General features: G+C 33.2%; 1 protein-coding gene across 1 annotated transcript; it reads left to right on the plus strand.

Moving 5' to 3' along the window:
- The first annotated feature begins 10,212 nt into the window (after positions 1–10,212).
- LOC147409711 (putative WRKY transcription factor 12) lies at positions 10,213–16,171 on the plus strand. Its single transcript, XM_086431728.1, has 3 exons — positions 10,213–10,748; positions 11,063–11,284; positions 15,804–16,171. The coding sequence occupies exons 1-3, from the start codon at positions 10,459–10,461 to the stop codon at positions 15,973–15,975; spliced, it is 684 nt and encodes a 227-aa protein (XP_086287854.1). The 5' UTR covers positions 10,213–10,458; the 3' UTR covers positions 15,976–16,171.
- The last annotated feature ends 6,395 nt before the right edge of the window (positions 16,172–22,566 follow it).

A 22,566-nucleotide genomic window follows, 5' to 3' on the forward strand; every position in this document is an offset into this window, starting at 1 on the left:
AATAAATTATAATTAAAAAAAAATTATAATATAGTAAATATTGAAAAAAAAAATTGGTGGAATCACTTGAAAAAGTTTGTGCAATATTTTTCATTTGAAATATTGCATGTAAATTAATGGCATAGAATGTCTGGTACTAATTTTATAATTAAGGGTTTTTTATTTTGCACCTATAAATCTAATTTGGAATCTTTCGGTTGCATTGTACTTTTCTTATGATGAAATTTTTAAAGAGATTCGCATATGTCAATACCTCAATTTTAGAAGATCAAGCACGAGTTGAACTTGAATTAATGAATTTAGGCCTGACGATTGGGTTGAGTTAAGGATTTTCTTACTTGGGTTGATACTAGATTTACCCTCCAATCTGTCCAGGTTGCAACTTTAATGTTTATTGATTAGGGTCTGCCTTAACCCTCATTGTCATTCTATATAAAAATAAATAAATAAATAAATAAATTGTTTTTGAACATTTTACAACATTACAAGCAAGGGGCCATCTCATTCAAAAAAGTATTTATTTCGTGTGAGAGTTAGGTTGAAAGTAGAGAGGTCCATCAAATAGGACCTTAGCAATTGTCATTACTTGAAAATGAAGGGTATTTATGATAATTTGGCGTAGAAATGAAAAAACAAAAAAGAGTATAAAAAGCATTTTAAGAATAAGAGAGAGAAAAAAGAGGGGAAAAAAAAAAAAAAAAAAGATGGATTAATCACATTGATGATGATAATGGCCACACCTATAAACAGAGACAAAAAAAGAAATGATGCCGTTTTGCAGCCCCCACGCCCCTCTCCGTCTCTCTCTCTCCCTATATATATATATATATAAAATAAAAAAGTTTTTAATAGTTAAATGTCTGTAGGTGATGCTACATGTTATTCCCCACCGTACGTTGTGATATGACATCATGCGTACGTTAGGCCCACGCAAGGCGAACAACTTTAATTAATAGAGTTTTTGTCTTTAACATCTAACTTCATATCCCTTCTTTTTGAGTTTTTGTAATTATTATGCCATTTGATGATTATTTTGAGAGAGATTTACCCGGCAGATGCAACTGTTGTATTTTTATTATTAGAAGTCCATTGGAATTCTGACAACTCCAATTAAATCTTATTTTATGAAATTTATTACCCAACAAACCTTATTTTATCAAGTTTTTTACCGAGCAAACCCTGAAATAGGGATCCACATCATAAAATTTAAATTTTTGAGTTAATTTGTTACTTAAAATAACTTAGAATGGATTATAACTACATCAATTTCTAGCATACAAAAACATAATATAATGGCACAGGATTATAAAGGAAAAAATTTTAAGAACTTTAAAAAATAAATAATAATAAATAAATAAAAAGATAATTTTCACCATTAAATTTCATTTTAAAATTGGGAGTCCGATAGTCATCGATTTTCAACACCTACGATCAAGTTCTAAAAGGATTTTTTTTTTTTTTCAATATATATATTTTTTTAATCTAAGTTCTTCCCTGGAAACCATGGTTTTAAAATTCGGTTTCACGTCTCATCTCATCCATGCTTGATACCAGGTCGTCTCGGAAAATTTTTTGATATGTTTGAGACGTCTCGTCCAATTTTTTAAAAATGAACGTGAGGTATTAAATCTCGTTCTAAAAACTGACTTGTACGTCCGTCTTGTTAAGCCTGATATCGAGATGACTCGAACGATACATTTCGGTCTCGGACGAGTTTGAAACCATAATGGAAATTAGAGGGCTATTATTGGGTTTCTAATTTGATAATTCATGTGGGCCAATGACTCTTATTAAGATTTGAACTCTTAATACGTTAGTTATGGTAGCATGATTTATAAAGTAAGGTTTATTCAAGTAACAAACTTGATAAAGTAATGAAGTTTTTGTAATAAAATTGCAACAGATAGGACTGATGACTTTTAGTTAAATTTTCTTTTCTACTTCTACTTAATTTATAAATAAGATTTTGAATGAAAATTTTAATTAATACCTAAAAAAATATGGCAATGGCATAACCTAAACATTGAGATCACCGTCACTCCTTTGAATAGAAAGGGCAATTGTTTAGAAAAATTATTATATGATGATACACAAAATAATATATGTGGGAGGTGTATGGTAGGAGCATCAAAAGGTCAATAGAATTCTCATTATGTATGAAATAAAGAAATAAAATTATATATATTGACTCCACTTTATATTATTAGTTCTGACCAAAAATTAGAATGATAACAAATAATCTAGTTTTTATTTGATATTAAAAACACATGGGGAGATGCTAATATGTTCAACTTTAATGTAATATTAGCAACCTCCAAATCTTATGTTTTCTTTTGGAACGAAAACAAATGACTCTATCGTAACAATGCAATTAACTGGATTTTCATAAAGACAAAATAAATAATACTTTTTAAAAATAAATTATGAAAAGTCATGATTTTGAAGAATGCTAACGTCCCATTGAAGCCTTTGAAGTTACCGTTCCCAATCATAGAAAAATAATAATAATTTTTGTATATTTCAAATCACTTACGATTTTAATTTGACTTAGTGTCAATATAATTAGGCTTAATTCAAGGCCGACTAAAGCATAAGGCCACTTAGACAATCGCCTAAGGCCCCACGATTGGATAAGGCTTTCAATTGTTATATTTTTGTTTTAAAGATTATCACTTTGTTTAAAAATTAAAAATAAAAACATTAATCTTTTATTACATCTCCTTATGCGTTGGGATTGGAAAGGTTTTGGAGAAAAAGAATTAGAATACTTCTTTACAAGTTGGACATGTTGGAATTTCCAAAAAGATTTTGTAATGGTTTCTCAAGAAAATAAATAAATAAATAAAAACTAACTAAAAGATCTCTTAGATTCCCATAAATATTAGTTTCTAAAGAAAGCACTCTCTTTCATCTCTATCTCTCCCTAGAGTTTTAACCTCACACATATAGGGTGGCATTCAGCAACCAATGCTTTTTTGTTTTTATTTTTGATAACCAAGTATCCCTATAGATAGCGGACCCGGCCTGTATCTAAGCTTTGTTGAGTCCATAAACTATGATCTTATCCAAACACTAGTCTCAAGGCACGTGCAATGCCCACACATCACACGCACCAAATAAGTGAGGGTGCACCATCGTGGGTCGACAACCAATGTTGGAAATTAAAATTTGTCCTATATGACTTAAAAGTTTTGGATTGAGCTGATTTTTTGTGAGGGTGGTTTCTATGGTGAGGAGATCGTCCTCACAAAAAAATCAGCCCAATCTGAAACTTCTAAATCCATCAAAAGTGATTTACAAATTGTTGATAAAAATTCAATAGTTCACAATTCTAAATCATTTTTTATGAGATTAGAAGTTTCAAATTGAGCTGATTTTTTGTGAGGATTATCTCCTCGTCATAGAGATCATCATCACTAAAAATCAGCCCAATCTGAAACTTATAAACCATATAGGATAAATGTATTGGCTCCCTAACGTTGGCTGCTGAACTTGACCCATATATATATAATAATAATAACTCAAATTCATCAAGGATTCGAAAAAGAAAATGTTAGTTTCCAAAAAAAAAATTAGAAACTTCAAAAAAAAAAATCTTGTGCGTAAGGGTGTCAATGGGTACCCATCTAATCGAAATTGAAATTGAAAACCCAGATTCTGATTTTTAAAATGGAACGAAACTGATAAGAATCGGAACTGATAGGTTCTATTTGATGGGGAGCTGAAACCAGATTATTTTGTTTTATATTATTGATGATTTAAGATTTTCCTACACTTTAAAATTAATATACATTATATAAAGTTCTCTCATTTTTAATATAAACTATGAATTAGAGTTTAAAATAGGCCACCTCTTTTAGAAGTTTAGTACTTGAAAAGAAGATAAATTTACTTTTTGAAAGAAAAAAAAAAAAAGCATTGATGCATGTCTTTAGTAGTATAGATAGTAATTAAGTTGGTAATTTTTTGGATCATATGTTAATTTTTTAAAAGGTTTTACAATATTTAAAAATATATTTTTTTTTCATTCGATTTTTGAGAATCAAAACCGATGGATACCCATGTTTTTGGGTGGTTTTGATTCCCTTTCCACTTATTTTAGAATTGGAACCGAAAGAAATTAATGGTTATGGTTCTAAATACCTTAGGAACAAAATCGGAACCCACCCATTGACACTATATTTGTATGTTAACATTTTTTTCTTAGAAAAATAAAGATTATAAAATCCTTTTTTTTACATTATCTCCAATCTTCATTGATCTCTCTCGAGTTTTTTACTCACAAAAAGGTCTCATTTTAAGATTTCATCTTAGCTCTCCACTTGTATCAAGTTGGCTCCTAGTTTAATTAGTAGTAAATAAAGACAAGTTTTGAACTAAGGTCATGGCTTCATTTTTGTTTAGCTTTAGTATGCCCAAAACAGAACTTTTTGTTTACAAAGTGATTCACATATATGGGAAATGTTCAACACCCAACCATTTTTGTCTTACATGGGTTAGAAGTATTGGAATGGGCTGATTTTTGGTGAGGATGATGTCTATGGTGAGGAGATCATCCTCACCAAAAATTAGTCCATTCCAAAACTTCTAACCCCATCACAAATGCTTTACAAAAAATGGACGGTCCACGATTTTTCAACTTGTAAACATGGGGTTAGAAGTTTTGGAATGGGATGATTTTTGGTGAGGATGATCTCCTCACCATAGAGATCATCCTCACCAAAAATCAGCCCATTTCAAAACTTCTAACCATGTAAGACAAAAATGGTTTGGCAAATTGTTGGGTAAATGGTTGGATGCCGAACGGGACCCCACATATATATATATATCTAACTTCCAGGTGTAGCCATGTAAGTTGGTTAAAATACGAGAGTGTTGGTAATACACATTGGAATCAAACTCCATCTTTACCTATTAATTATTAACCACTAATCTTTTTTGGTACACAGATAGGTCAAAATTATTTTTTTTATTTCCAACCAAAACCAAACAAATATATATATATATATATATTATATATATATATATATATATATATGGATCAGGATCCTTCTACACATATATCTACTCATATATCTACAACTTGTTTGGTCCTATGTGGACTAAAAGTTTCGGATTGAGCTAATTTTTGGTTAGGATGATCTCTATGACGAGGAGATCATCTTCACCAAAAATCAGCTAATTCTAAAACTTCTAACCCCCATATTTATGAGTTGAAGAATTTTAGACCGTCCATTTTTTGTAAATCACTTTTGACGATGTTAAAAATTTCGGATTGAACTGAGTTTTAGCAAGGATGATCTCCTCATCATAGAGATCATCCTCACCAAAATTAGCTCAATCCAAAACTTTTAGCCCACATAAGACAAAACACGCTGTAGATATATGTGTATACGGATCCTAATCCATATATATATATATAGGGAAATGTTCAGCACCCAACCATTTGCCCAACACGTTTTGTCATACATGAGTTAGAAGTTTTGGAATTGGCTGATTTTTTGTGAGGATGATCTTCTAACCGTCCTCACCAAAAATCAGCCCATTCCAAAACTTCTAACCTCATGTTTACAAGTTGAAAAATCGTGGACCGTCCATTTTTTGTAAATCATTTTTGATGGGGTTAGAAGTTTTGGAATGGGTTGATTTTTTGTGAGGATGATCTCCTCACCATAAAGATCATTCTCATAAAAAATCAGCTTATTCCAAGACTTCTAACCCATGTAGGACAAAACATGTTGGGCAAACGGTTGGGTAAATGATTGGGTGTCGAACGGGACCCATATATATATAGATGGGGACAGTTCATGGAACAATAATGGTGACAAAATCTATGTAAATGATTTTTGTCTTATATGGATTAGTAGTCTCAGAACCATAGAGATCATTGTCACCATAAATCAGTTCATTTCGAAACTTCTAATCCCATCAAAAGTTGTTTACAAAAAACACTAAAGAAAACCAAACATTGTGCCAAACATTTTTCAAAATAGGATTAGAAGTTTCAGAATGAACTAATTTTTTGTGCGAATGATCTCTATAATGAAGAGATCATCCTAACAAAAAATCAGCTCATTCCAAAACTTCTAATCCTAAGATCATCCTCACAAAAAAATCAGTCAATTCCAAAACTTCTAACCCATACATTGAAAACATGTTTGACTCTTTTTAGGGCCTCCGAACACCACCCATATATATATATATATATATCTATATATATATATATGGGTCCCGTTCGGCACCCTAAGCTTTACCACACATTTTAACAAACGTGTTTTGTCTTACATAGGTTAGAAGTTTTGGAATGGGCTGATTTTTGGTGAGGATGATCTCTATGGTGAGGAGATCATCCTCACCAAAAATCAGCTCATTCCAAAACTTCTAACCCCATCAAAAATGGTTTACAAAAAATGGACGGTCCACAATTTTTCAACGTGTAAACATGGGGCTAAACATTTTGGAATGGGCTGATTTTTGGGGAGGAAGATCTTCTAATCATAGAGATCATCCTCACCAAAAATCAGCCAATTCCAAAACTTCTAACCCATGTAGGACAAAAAACGTTTGTTAAAGTGTGTGGTAAAACTTAGGGTGCTAAACATTTCCCTATATATATATATATATATATATATATATAATATATATATATATATATATATTATATATATATATATCATTTAACCTTAAACGGTTAAACCCAAACATTCCTCATAATTTCCTTTACATTTCTACCATTTATATTTTCCCTCCAAGTGATCATTCTACAAGAATTATTATTTAAAGAGATTCAAATCGGTATACTAGAGACATTAGATTAAGGTGAAAAGTTATAAGGTTTTGGAATTTGGGAGGGAAAGTTGGGACAAAAGGAAAAAAGAGTAAAAGGGATAATAAGATAAAAGTTAGGGGGGTGGGAGTGAAGAAAGTTGAGAGGCTTTTTTATTTTGCTTTTTAGCAAAAGTCAAAAGGGCCCACTTTCATCGAATATCGTAATAATAGCATCACCGCCGAAGCTGAAGGGAGAGAGATTTGCACCCGAGATTTATCATCATTGCGTGATGTGTAGAGTGCCAACAAAAAGAAAAAGGAATGAAAACCCCACCCCCTTACCTCTCTCTTTATCTCTCTAGTGAGTGAGTGAGTGAGTGAAAGAAAGGATGTGTATTCATTCTATCTTTCCTTTTCATAGCTACATGTCCCTCCCTCCTATTATTCTGTACTCATCTGAACACCAATCATTCACCTTCTTCCTTTTTTCCTATATATCTAATATCCCCTACTCTCTAAAATAAAATAAAAAATCCTTTTTTTTATAATTTCTATTGCCACACCAAATTTTTACTAACACCACACTTACTGTGTGCAATTCTCTCATTGGAATTGGTGAGGCATTAGTAAAAGTTGGAGTGTCAATAGCAGCTTTTTTTTTTCTTCTTGTCTTTGCTTGAAAACAATAATGAACAATTAAGATATTTAGTAATAAAACATTATTAATAATAATAATGAATGGGTTGGATGTTTCCATTATTATGGTTATAACATGACATTTAAATTCATACTTGAAAATGACATATATAGAGAGTGAGGAAATACTAACTTTCTATTCTTAGTTTATGTCTCTACTCCCATATGTAAGGTCCTAACCTTAATCTCCTTGTCCCTTCAATGCATGGTCCACCATGCATAATAAAGTCCAATTCAATCAAAATTGAAAATTAATGATTTGGAACTAAATTTCCTCATACATTACCTTAAACTCAATTGAAAATCTAATATAAGTGGTTTTTTTTATATTATGAACGAGTGGGGTAGTGAACACTGAGGGGTTGGCTCAATGGAAATTCGGACTGATAAGTGATTGATAGATTGTGAGTTCGAATTTATTATTTTCATCCAAAAAAATTGGATTTTCAACATCTCAATTGAGTTTCGAAGACTCAACTCTGCCAGAAAAGATTTAAGAAGAAAGAAAAAGTCATTTTCAAGAGTTTTTTCAAATATTTTGAAGATACATGTAAAAAACTAAGGTTTTTTCACTTTTTTCTTATTTTTTGGATGAAAATAAATCAATAATGATTATTTGGGTTGAAATCATCTAAACAAGTCGTTATCTCAAGTTTTTAGTCGATCTTTCCGTGTGTTTTAGTCGAAAAAATCAGAAAATTGGAAATGGGTGGATTTTACTAGTGTCGAGTTCACCAATAAATAAAAAGTGATGAATCCGATAGTAAATAGTAGTGAGTTTGGCAATAAAAATTGTGAACTCGACACTAAATAAAAAAGTGTCGAGTTCGACAATAAATTAAAAATGGTGAACTCGACAACAATTAAAAAAGCGGTGAGTTCACCAATAATGACTAATGAGGGACCATTAAGAAATGATAAGTTTACTAAATATCCTATCAAGCTATCGCGCAAAACTTAAGGACTATTTAGAAATAAATCTGCCTACCAGGATACTTTAAGTTTTCCCTTATATTAATCCAAGCAATTTTAGTAATTGGGGGAACCATTATCAAAACAATAGAAATTTATAGAAATTTTGAGATACTTATTTCCTCATGTAACTCATCTTTCAGGGTTCTTAATGATTCCGATATCTCGCGACTTTTTCATAACTTTAATTTCAAATCACCATGGAAAATCTATGTTCTGAAATCAAGTTGAGTTTTGTATCAATCAATTAATGATCACTAATCGAGACATTATCATGCTCAATTGGGCCTAAAGCTAACCTTCAACCCATATCCATTGTTTAAGTCTTTTTTTTTTTTTTTTTGTATCCATTATTATGTCTTATCCCAACAATTTAGGATTGCTAAATAAATCCTACTCCTCCATTCCACTCTTTCTGTAGCCACATCTTCTTTTATTGAAAGAGCGTTCATATCTACTTTCACTAACACCCGTTTAATTATCTCTAAAACCTCATTTTTTATTGTTGCAAGTATGTTCATATCCTACTAATGTCCAAAGTTCTACTAATCTGACTACCACCTTTGGATACATGTCGATCATTTTGTATTTAGTGTTAATAAGATTTTTCAAGGAGTTTGATATTACTAAGTAATTTATCAGGTTATCTTGTTGCATTTTGAATGTACCTAAGTTATCGGATTAATTCGTAAAACACAAACCATCAACTGGTACAAACCAAACTGATTTGCAGCTCGATTTGCATTAGGTTCATGAAATATAATGAAACTATAATAATCAAGATAATTATTATCTTTCAAGTTCATTGTTATAACATATCCTACTAGGTTTTTTTGGAAGGTATGCCTTTTACTTGTAATGTCTAATGGTTTTGCTTCTTAATTTATAATTATAGAAAAATTCTACTCTCCAACCATGTTGATCGGAGGAATGCAAGCAACCAAGGCCATTTTACTCATAGAATAGTCAATCCAAGATTTCATAGAATCTAAGATGTCAACCACATGAAGCCTAACTAGAGTAGTTTTGTAATTTCGGAATGCCCTCAATACATGCGATATCATGTGAGTGGTTCGATTCTATGAAATCTTAGATTAATTTTTTTGAGCAAAAAAACATTCAGGTCTTTGTGAGGTTGAACAAATTCTAACACATAAATATGTTTTCTATGTTTCAAACTAGAATTGTGATAATCTGACTCCTCCACATAACATACTCAAAATACTCTCTTGATGTGGTTTGTGCTAGAACCATTGTTTGGGATACACATCCCCATAAATATGTGCCTTTGTGTATCTCGAGACAAAAAGATTTATGATCCTAGAACATGCCACACCAGGAGAGTATTTTGAGTATGCCACATGAGAGGGTCAGAAAATCATTATAATGAAAAACAAAGTCCCCCCATCCCCATCCCCATAAATATGTATAGTTGTGTATTCCGAGACAAAAATATTTATGATTCTAGAACATGTCATACCAGGAGAGTATTTTGAGTATACCACATGGGGGGAGTCGGAAAATCATTACAATTCCCCCCATGCCTCATTAGGTGGCATACTCAATCGACTTCTTGAAATGGATAAGTTCGAGAACCGTAGACATGTACATCTAGGGATACAGTTTTTTATGGGAAAAGTGAATCATGTATCCCAAGGGATACACATCTACGGTTCTCAAACTTGTCACATCAGAGAGAGTCGATTGAATATGCCACGGGTGAATTATATTATCACGACTCTTTTCCTTTTTCATATTGTGCGTATGTGTCTGTGTGTGAGAGAGAGAGTCTTTGGGGGTTTGATACCGTTCAACACGACTTTAACGCTTTGCTTGGTAGCATCCTTTAAGTTCGATAGAGATGGTGGGTGAAAGACCCTTTTCCTTCTTTTTAAGTTTCAATTTCAATATCTCACTAACCAGAGAGAGAGAGACAGATCCGAAGTAATCCTTTTAAGCACCAACACTTCTTTCTTTTTGATCTTCTACAGTTAACCACACCGCTTAGAGAGAGAGAGAGAGATGTCTTCATCTTCTCAAGTTATGCTAAACCAGGGCTTATTGGAGGATCAAGAGATGTCATCCTCTCAAATGGGTTTCTACGCAAATGGATCTTCTGTCCCTCCCAACTGGACCTTTCATCCACTTGGGTATCTTCAACCCAACAGAAGTACTTCTATGGGCACAAGAGATGTTACTTCTCATCTAAGTGAAAATCTCTCTTCCGCAGCCCCAAAGCAAAGAGACGTAATTTCTCATCTTGATGAATTTGAAGAAGGTCCTCCACTTCAAAGATCTAACACTAATCTATGGTAAATTTCTCCTTATAAAATAATTTATTTACAATATATTCTCATGAGAATAAACAAAAAGTAAGCAAACCAAAGAAGAAAACTTGATTAATTATGGTTTCTTTTACATTACCCATTTGTAAACAATTATTAAAACCATCATACTAAACTCCTTAAAAAAATTTCATGCAGAAAATGACCCTTAAATGTTTATAATTATGTGAATATCTCTCTCTCTCTCTCTCTCTCTCTCTCTCTCTCTCTCTCTCTCTCTCTCTTCCTTCTCTCTCTATATATTTATATAAAGAGATGGATTTAGATTTTAACGATTTCAGGGCTTGGGGAGAAGTGGAAGGATGGTTGGGAAGTAAGAGATATGGTGGAGTTAATCATGTAGGAGTTGGTGCAATGAAGATGAAGAAGGTGACGAAGGCAAGGAGAAAAATTAGAGAGCCAAGGTTTTGCTTCAAGACTATGAGTGACGTGGATGTCTTGGACGATGGTTACAAGTGGAGGAAGTACGGTCAGAAAGTAGTGAAGAACACACAACATCCAAGGTACTCCATACTCTCACATACTTTGTGTTAATTACCTTAGAAACTATGTGCTAGTGCACCATATATATATATATGCTCTCTCTCTCTCTCTCTCTCTCTCATTATTTCATATATAATTGTTTATTTTGCTTAACCAGCTAAGGATTTATTATAGGTATTCTTTATGCTTTTAAGATATTAGTGAAGACTTGGAAAATGGTTTTAATTTTGTCTACATAATGCTTCTCTTTCACTAAAATTAGGGTTTTTATAGACTTAGCTCCCTCATTGATTTGGAATGTATATGATTGGTGTAGTAATTAAACTATATATGTGCTCTTATGGTAATGTAGGTTTGGGTTAGTGGTTTTCACATGGAATCCTTTTCTTTAACTTGATGTAAGATGTTAATTAAAGTTACTAATAAAGTGATTTTTATCATTTTGCCTTTTGGAGCCTTTTCATTTCATGATCACCACATTAAGATTTCTTACCAAGTTCCTCTTACATTGTTGGGAATCTAGTAAAAGTAGCTTTCATAAATGAGATTCAAACTTTATAACTTTGAATACAAATCATATGAAGATGTTAATATAAGATGATTACATAACAATGCCAATTAAAAATGAAAATGAGTTCACCAAAAGATGTACATTACTCATGGTTTGAAATCTCAGTTTTGTGTCTCATCTCATTCACAAAGGACACTAAAAGGACTCAGACGAATCATCTTGATCTCATATGCTTTTTAGCATTTTTTGAGATTTGTGAACCAGAAAAAGAGAATAAGAAGAATTAAAGGATTGATGATGAAAAAGAAAATAAATCCCGATTTTGACATTCTTGTCTCGTTCACAGGCAATACCAAGATGATCAAGTGAGACATCTAGATGTCGGACAACTTTTTAATTCATGTGTACAGTAGATTTTAGAGAAAAGTTAATAAACATAATGCCAATTGTCTTTTTTGAAGAAATTGATTTATTTTAGCAGAATTTGCCACAGCTCTAAAAAAAGTAAAAAAGAAATCTGTTGATAATGCTGGGATAAGGTTGGGCTTAATTAGCCCAATTATTTCTCCAAACCAAATAATAGATGATGGGTTCTTATCTGGAATAGTCTATCCCATTCCCATAATCTGAAACTCAGGTGAAACATTTGCTGGTCAGTATATAAACTCAAAAAAGGGAAATTCACCTAGTTGACACAGAAACTTGTGGAGACAACTTGGAAACTCGGCTGGGTTGCATCTAATTTGATAGTCTCTTAATCTGTTCTATTTTGGATGAAAACAAACAGATATGATTTTAAAATTAGTAATATGACACAATAAAATAACATTAAATATAACATGTTAGACGTACCTCGTTTTATTCTAGGCTAACTCAGAGAGTTTCTACGTCGGCTTGATTAATTTTACACTTTCAAGTTTGTAACGAGTCATCTTGTAACTCTTTCAATGTGTATTGTCATTGTCAAGTGATAAAAGGAGATAGACCATTACAAGATGTAGAATTCCTATATACATTATTTGGCATGGAAAAATTATAGGACTAAGTTTAAATTTTATAACAACTACACTACCTATGGAGACATCAAAATTAATTATTAGAGTCATACTATATGAACTCATGGGAGGGTGATGAAACAAATATTAGAACAAAAAATAAAGATACTTGAGATCAAGGCACAAAGATTTTCTTTCAATTTCCTTTTCTTTTAATTGGTGTGGTACTTGAAAACTTCACTTTGATGTCGAAGTCAAGCCATATATAGTACTCTAGTCAGGAAGAAAACAAAGATGAAGAAACATAGTATTCAAGCAAGTATCTCCAAAAATTCTCCAAGCTTGATTTTCTCCATTGCCAAGGAGATTAAGGGTCTGTTCTTTATAGAAGTTAGTTTCAACTCTAAAAGTCAACTTCTGAAAGAAGTAGAAGTCCAAAGCCTGAAAAGTTACATCCAGCAAAAGCTTGTTCATTACAAAAGCACATAAGCTAGAAATTGATGTTTGTTTGACAGATTTTTATTGTTGGATTCTGATAAAATGTTCAGAATACTCTTAATGTTGATAATGCACCCAGAATACACTAAAAATGACCAGAGTACCTATATATATATATATATAATTTATATTAAAAAATTATAAAAATAATTATTTTCAATTTCAATAAATTTATAAATTTTATAATTCTATCAAAATTTCGACAATATCTCCTCTTAAAAATGGACATATGAAATTTTCCTGATAAAAAAAATACCTGCACAATACACAATTCAAAATCCACATAAAAATGAAGGGTGTTTGGTAATAAAGTAGTGCTGATGAATTACTTTTGATCTTGGTAGTAAAGATGAAAGGTATTTTGGTAGTAATCCCCTTTTGAAAGATGAAGGGTATTTTGGTAATCCCATTTTATTTTTTAAGGTTAAGTTTGGTTGGAAATTTGATTAAAGATGAAGGATATTTTGGTAATTTTCTTTTATTTTTTAAGGTTAAGTTTGGTTAGAAATTTGATTAAAGATGAAGGATATTTTGGTAATCTTCTTTTTGAAAATTTGATTAAAGATAAAAGATATTTTGGTAAAGATGAAGGGTATTTTATAAGATGAACGGTATTTTGGTAAAGATTAAGGATATTTTGATGATTTTCTTTTATTTTTTAAGATTAAGTTTGGTTGAAAATTTGATTAAAGATGAATGGTAATTTGGTAAAGATGAAGGGTATTTTGATAATCTTTTTTTGTTTTGAAATTTAGTTAAAGATGAAAGATATTTTGGTAAAGATGAAGAGTATTTTGATAATTCTCTTTTATTTTTAAGGTTAAGTTTGTTTAGAAATTTGATTAAAGATGAAGGGTATTTTGGTAAAAATGAAGGGTATTTTGGTAAAGATGATGGGTAATTTGAAAGATGAATGATATTCTGCTAATCTCCTTTAATTTTTTAAGATTAAATTTGGTTGGAAATTTGATTAAAGATTAAAGGTATTTTGGTAACTACACTTGAATCATTTTACGTTTTTGGCTTCTCGCAAAAGCCATTTGAAGAAACCTCTCTTGGGTGGCTTCCGTTAAGAGTTACTTTTGGACTTCAGTTAAAATCCGCGGGAGCAAAAAAATCCCAAACAAACATCATTCATCTGACTTTTTTGGCTTAAAAGCAAAAAAACAAAAAAAAAAAACTAAATCCTGAAACTCAAAAGAACAAGTCCTAATTCTCTATTTATAGATTTTTATGGGGAACTTAAGTTTACTATTAATGTTGTGGACATTCACGTTGTGATAATGCATTAGTGTTGGCCATTTGATGTAAGTCATATTTTGAATCAAAGGCCTTGCTTGGTACACTACAAATCATTTGCATTTAATTTGCAATGCAAATGATTTACTATTGCTTGATAACCATTGAGAAAACTCTTACGAGAAAGGTATATCCATCTGGTTTTAGTCTAGCCTGAATAAATCCATCATTTCTTTCTAGTAATAATTAGGAGGAACTCTTCATTTTCATCAATGACGATCTCCAATAGGCATTATCATGCATTTTCGAGTATCCATCTATAATTTATACTACCTTTTACATGATATTGATGTTCAGTTATCTCCTTAATTCTTCAATAATGTATTGTGAAAAACAGATTGCCATCCCCCTGAGCTCCAACCCAATCTTCACAGCAGACATATTTTTGTAAAAATCCATTCCAATTCAAATCGAACTTCGATTTTCTAAAGAACTTTTCATGTTTTTACTGTTGAACTTAGTTTATAAATGGTTTTTGCAAACTGTTTTAAAATACAAAATTTTGAATATTTCTCTTTCCAAGGTAAGATTTTAGAAAAAGGCAATGCATTTTCGCTTCTTTTGTCTTTGTAAAGTATGGAATCGGCCAATAGTCTTTTACTTCATTGTTCCTTCTTGCATGAACTACGGCCCAATTTTATGATTCTGTTTAATGTTTGTTGGTGCTTCTCATCAGCTATCTTTTTTATATTCCATTGTTGGCAAATTGTGGTATTTCCTTCATGGAAAATACCTAGTTGGATTTTTAATCCCCTTTCGCAGTATGTTGGACCATAATCTTTTGGTGCAAAGTGTTCAAAGAAATTCGAGAAGTCTCCTTTATGACATTTTGTTTAACTAAGATTATGTTTTTTTAAGGAGTTATTTTGGTTGGTGGTTTTTTCCTTTGTTTCTTTTTCTGTTCTACTTCTTGTAGGCTGATCTTCTTGACTTCCTTCCTTTCTTACTAAAATTTCTTTATCAATTAAAATAAAAGACATGATTATGTATCAAATCGAAAGAAGGTTCCCATAGAGCATGATCCAACCACAGTTGATAAAATTTTGGTTTATAAACAACTCATCATCATTATCAAAGTCTTGACCTAAGGATTTAGGGTTGGTTAAACAAATCTTTTTCATCCATTCCACTAATGTTCAAAGCCATGTCTTCGGTTATTGAAAGTGTGTTTATATATATTTATCCATTTTCAAATAATAAACAGTTGATGATATTTGCTTATATGATGGGGCACAGGAGCTACTACCGTTGTACACAAGACAATTGTCGCGTGAAGAAGAGAGTGGAGCGATTAGCGGAGGACCCACGGAATGTGATCACGACTTATGAAGGGAGACATGCACATTCTCCATCACATGATCAGGACAATTCCCAAGCTTCTTCCCAAATCAATAATTTCTTCTGGTAGTTAATAACTACATACTCTTTTACCTTGTATGTGTCCGGCTATTCCAATTCAGAAAAAAAAAAAAATGATCTTCATGACCTTAATAAGAAGAAGAGAGGTAGAACTGTTGGGAGTGGTTGTTTGACTTGTCTTGTACTTAGAATCTTAACATTATGTATTAATAGAAGAGATATAGTTAACTAATAGTTCTCTTAAATTCTTTCTCTTTTCATTCTTCTTTTAACATAATTTGAAATAACTTTGAATGGATTATATTCTGGGTTGGGAATTTGGGATCCATGGACTCCTGGAAATTAGAATAGACTCGTAGAGAAACACAAAATCATGACCACTAATTATAATACAAAATCCAATGGTCGAGATGTATCCTAGGTACATGCATTGTATCCTTAAGATATGAGTTGTGCCCAAACAATAGGATTTCATCTTTTTATCGGTCCGGATTATTTTTTTCCCCCATATCAATCCCAATCGTTATATCGTATAATATTTTTTAGTTATAAGATGTGTATCTATGTGTTATATAACAAATCAATCTTAATGTATATCCATATTATGAACACCCTATATACCCCCCCCCCCCCCAAAAAAAAAAAAAAAAACACACACACACACACACACACACGCACACAAAAACCCCACAAAAAAAAAAATGAAAACAAATTTCCTATGCCCCCCACCCCACACACACACACACACACAGACACACAAACCCCACAAAAAAATAAAAAGAAAAAGAAAAGAAATCCAAATTTATAGCAATTTAAGGGGTTTGTGGGCCACTTGGAGTAAAGCCCATTTTAAGTCAATTTAGGTCCGATTCAATGAATTGGACCCACATCCAGCACACAAAATCGGACTCAAGTCCGTAAGGTCGGACCAAAGACATTTTTGTCGGATTTCAAAGTCCCCACTAATCATTTGGCCTCTGAAGCTTGAGTTCGTAACAAACTTTCACTTATTGGCTCTTATCCACTCGTTTTTCACCAACAAACTAAGCATTTAAAATCGATTTTACCACTATGACCCTCATGCTTTGTTTAATCTCAAGCCCATACATACACATCGGCTAGGATTTTACTTTTTTGCCTCTTCTATAGAACAGAAATCCACAGATAAATCCTTGCTTTCTTATACAAAAAAAAAGGGACCTTGGGCTAGTTTTGGAAACTAATTTGCCCCTTGTTGCCCTCAATGTTCTAGTGAGAATTCTCAAAAAAAATTTACCTCTCTAACCTATATTTGTTACAAGCACATGAGGGTAAATTACCATTAAAATCCACTTTGTTTCGGATAAACCCACGTCATCACCAAGATAATTACTGAACTTATATCATGTTTGTAAGGTATGGACATTCCTACCTCAAAAAGACTTTTATTCCCAAGAACTTCGGCCCAATTTTATCTCTCTGTTTAATGTTTGTTGGTGCTTCTAATTAGCTATCTTTTTTGTATTCGATCCATTGTTGGCAAATTGCTGTATGTTGGACCATTTGAAAACGCAACCCTAAGGTATTCATATTCTTTTGATGCATAGTGTTAAAAGAATTTCGAGAAGTGTCCTTTGATGATATTTTGTTTTAAGTTTTAAGGAGTTATTTTGGTTGGTGGTTTTTTCCCTTGTTTCTTTTTCTGTTCTACTTCTTTCTTACTAAAAGTTCTTTATCAATAAAAATAAAAGAAATATGATAATGGTATCAAATCTAAATGGGTCCAACCAAATCGAAAGAAGGGTCCCATAATAGTCCAACCACATTTAATAACATTTTGGTTTATTAACAGCTCATCATCATCAAAATCTTGACCCAAGGATTTAAGGTTGGTTAAACAAATCTTATTCATCCATTCCGCTAATGTTTAAAGTCATGTCTTCTGTTATTGAAAGTGTCTTTATATCCGTTTTCAAATAATAAACAGCTATGTGATGGGGTACAAGAGCTACTATCGTTGTACACATGACAATTGTCATGTCAAGAAGCGAGTGGAGCAGTTAGCGGAGGACCTACAGAATGTGATCACGATGTATGAAGGGAGACATGCGCATTCTCGATCATATGATCAGGACAATTCCCAAGCTTCTTCCCAAATCAATAATTTCTTCTTGTAGTTAATACACTACATACTTTTTTTTACTGATGATTTCAATTTGGAAAAAAAATTATCTTCATGACTTTACAGACTTCCTGGATTGATGATTCTTAGCCCCTGCTTGTTTGCTCTATGAAATCCTACAAACGCAAAACTTTGTGTTTGCATTTATAGTGTTTTACACGTTTTTACATTTTGAGATGTTTGGTAGTAACAATCGGAAAGCCTCGTAAAACTTTCTAGTGCTTGGTTGCCAAAGTAAAACGAAAAAAGAAAAGAAAAATCAGATCTAAGCTATTATCCCATCAAATAAATCCAATGAAAAATAAAGGAAAAAACAAATCTATTTTTTTCCAAATTCTTTATAAATGGGATAAAAAATAGAAAGACTCTTTGAAGGGTACCAAAAGGAAGTTCAACTTTCATTTCAATAATAGTTCAACTAATACAAACGATACATTGATTTTTTTATTTTTTTTTTTGAGGCGGTGGGTGACCTAGACTCATAGCTTAGTTGGTTTGATACATTGCAAAATAAAGGTCGGGGGTTCATTTTTCCTAGTGGACGGGTGAATTCATTACATGGATCAAAGAACAGATTAGTCAGAACTTCAGGAAAAATATCCGGTACCACTTAATTAAAACTTAATCATCAATCATAAAGAAAGAAACTAGATCTTATGCACTTCAAAATTCTTTTTGGGTGACAAAGATCAGTTTGATTGATGATTTTTAACCATTGGATGCAAGAACTTTTCAAGATAGGATTTTTTACAAGCCTACGGATTGATACTTAATCCAAGATTAAATAATCATGAAAATTGGACCAATAAATTAGACTAGTGAAAGGGATTTTTGTTGTCCAAGTACTAAAGGTGAATGGTTTAACTTTAAGTCATTCAAATAGTCGATGGATTCGAGAAATTATCACCCCTTTTTTTTTACGAATTTGAAATCACCAAAAAACCCTAAAAACCAACATAAAAACCCTAAAAATATGAGTATCATCATATCTGAACTCAAATCAGAGAAAACGAAGCGTAATAAACCTATAATTCAATTGAGAAACACCAATGATGAAATCCTGGTCCACGATTGTAGATGCATTTTTTCTCTCTACCTCGAGATCTCCCTTGAAAGTTTTTAGCTCGGTGGGTAGCCTGTTACAAGACCACTCTGACAATCAAGTTAAAATTAGTGTCGAGCTATTAAAGAGTTCTCAAAGAAGATTTTTTCTAACCCTTTACATAAGTTGCAACCTGGTGTTTATAGGGATCCTAATTGATGAATTTCCCAAGATATTCTCAGTGATTTCTCTCAGAGTTGTTGCACCTGCTCTCTGACTTGATAGTTCCAAGAGTTGCTACAACTGCCCTAACGATTTGGGGCAGTTGCAACCTATCTGTCAGGCTATGAGCTGTCACATCCGTCTTGTCAATGATAGCGTTGTCAAGCCTGTCATGTCAGCCCTAAATGATCCGACATATATTTTAAGCTTAGTGCATTTCCCACATAACTCGGTGGGTCAGTAATTATTTATGTTGGTTGCCATGTGTATATAATTCTGAGAATTACCGTTCACAATACCCCCTCTCGAGGTCTTGGATCTATATTCGAGGCCCTGAGATACATAAAAGATGACATCTGGCAAACTTCGATTGGGTGTTGGTTTGTCCTGGCTCATTAATTGCACTGACTTATGATGTCCGACCATACACTTTTATAAGACGACAAACGTTATAATTTCCCTCATGATGTGTGCTCCCGACTGTTGATTTGAACGGCGTAATTATGCGTCGCCTACACGTGGTACTCTGCGACTGGTGAATAACACACACGTGTTCGAATGGTCACCTCACTTCTAGCGTCATTAAATGCTCTGGTGTCCTCATTATTTTTTCGTCTCTCGATAGGATCCTGGCCGTTGATCTTGGTTTGTATCTCGAGACTTCTCAAGCCTATATATACCCCATTCCCTTTCATTTTTCATTTTTCCTTTTGGTTTCTCTGTTGTTTCTGTTTTCTCTCATTATATATGTGCTTTTGTGCGTCCTTTCAAGTTCGGCTCCAGCAAAGGCACTGCGAGTTCTCCAAGTTCTTCCAAGGTCTCGATGATTTCTCCAAAGGTTAGAGGTCAAGGCCCCTTCCCCTCTCCTCTAAAACCTCTTCTTCTTAGTCTTGATCTTCAATCGGGAAATCCGCTAGGAATTCTGCCAACACTTGCCCCTTCAAAGTTGTTCGTGCTTCGAACTGTAAGTCATACTCCCCCAAAGTTACTGCCCATTTTGCCATCCACCTAGATTTATCCAACCTATACATCATATATTTCAACAGGTGATCAGTTACTACATGGATTCGGTAGGATAGAAAGTAAGGTCGGAGCTTGTGGGACGAGTAAACCAAAGATAAGTCGACATTCTCAGTACTGGTGTACCTAACCTCTGACGGTCCAAGTTTTTGTTGACACAATAGATAGGGTATTCTCGTCCAAGGTCCGCCTTAAAAAGCACCAAGCTTATGGATGTTGCGGTGGCCGCTAAATAGATCCCCAACTCTTCCCCTTCTTCTGGTGTGTTGAGGATGGGTGACTGACCCAAGTATTTTTTTCAAGTTACCGAAAGCTGCCTCGCACTTTTTGTTCCATGTGAATCCCTTACCCTTCCTCAATAAACTAAATAACGGTCAGCATCTATCCGAAACTCGAGAAATGAATCTACTCAAGGCTGCAATTTTTCCTACTAAAGTTTGCACCTATTTTTAATTCTTCGGACTCGGCATTTCAATCAGGGATCGAATTTGGTCGGGGTTTGCTTCAATGCCTCTCTTGGTGACGATATGTTCGAGAAACTTTCCGGAGGCTACCCCGAACTCGCATTTTTTTAGATTTAGCTTTATCTGATATCCCCTTAATTGCTCGAACGTCTCCTCGAGGTCCTATAAGTAATCTTCTGCCCTCTTGTTTTTTACTAGTAGGTTATCGATGTACACCTCGACCGTCCTTCCGATCATATCTCCAAACATTTTTGTCACCAGCCTCTGGTAGGTCACCCCGACATTTTTCAAGCCAAACAGCATGACTTTGAAGCAGAATAACCCTTCCTCGATCGTAAAAGATGCATTTTCTTAGTCCTCTTCTGCCAGGGGAATCTGGTTGTACCTCGAATATCCGTCCATGAATGACATTCTCTCATGCCCCAAAGTTGCGTCCACTAGTCTATCGATCATCGGCAAAGGGAAGTTGTTTTTTGGGCAGGCCTTATTGAGATTAATGAAATCGATGCATACTCCGACCCTCCCGTCCTTCTTTGGTATGACGACTACATTTGCTACTCATTCGGGGTATTCAACTTTTCTAATAAACCATGCCTTCAAGAACTTGCTCAGCTTTTCGTTCACCCTCTACCTTAAGCGCAGTGACAATCTTCTGGGTTTTTATCGAACTGGGTAAAATTCTTTATCAACATTTAACCGATGACATGAAACTAAGGGATCTATCTCGGGCATATCCTCAAAAGACCATGCGAACACGTCCTTGTTAGACCTTAGTAGTTGTAGTAGCATGCCCAGCTCTTGTTGTGGTAGTGTTGTCCCAACGCTTACAAGCTAATCCCCAATAGTACCAAGGTCCACTTGTTCCACTTCCTCAACTATTATTACTCGTTCTTGCTGTAACTGCTATAATTGCTCCTCTCTAACAAGTGGCTCATTTCTTGTAAAACCCCGAGTTTTCAATTCGTATCTCGAAGAAAAATAAATAGTGAAATTTTGAGAAAATCTTAAAAGTGGGACTTAGGAGTAAAACTTTAGGATGTTTCTGATCATTTTTAATGAAATCTGATCTTACCATTGGATTCAAAATGATTGAAAAACATACTTTAGCCTGTAAGCATGCTTAAGTGCTAGTCTGAATAGAAAAATAACAAAATCCTCGATTACCGAGTCGGACCAGGCTAAAATAGTGACTTTTTACTAAAGTAAAAATTATTAAGATTCGATTACACCATTGGATTCGTAACAAAAAATTATTGAACATAGAATATTTATTTGTCATTTTTGGAGCACAAAAAGTCGAATTATCGTCAAAATGACGTCAATTTTAAGGGTCACCTCAGGCCAAAAATGTAAACTTTTGTTAGAGACAGAATTTGTAGAAATTGATAATACCATTAATTCCGGAACAAAAAATTAGACGAAATAGAGTATTCATTTGTCACTTTTGGAGTCCGGACGATCAAGTTATCGTCGATCGAAACAATAGGCAAAATACCGATTTCGTCCCAAGATATATATAAATAAAGTTTTTAAATTTTTTTCACTTTCACCTTCGTTTTAAACGACCAAAAACCAGCCAACGCAATTTTTTTTAAAAAATTATTTTTTTTTTCAACTTTTCTACCCCAGATTTATCGCAAATGTTCCACTTTTGACGATCGACGCAGAAGGGAGAAACGTCTACAACCTCGTTCTCTACAAAATCCACCCAACCTTTTTTCGTTTCACTTT

Source organism: Akebia trifoliata, chromosome 2, assembly GCF_017979445.1.
Source record: "Akebia trifoliata isolate Shusen 1 chromosome 2, ASM1797944v1, whole genome shotgun sequence".
Taxonomy (NCBI): domain Eukaryota; kingdom Viridiplantae; phylum Streptophyta; class Magnoliopsida; order Ranunculales; family Lardizabalaceae; genus Akebia; species Akebia trifoliata.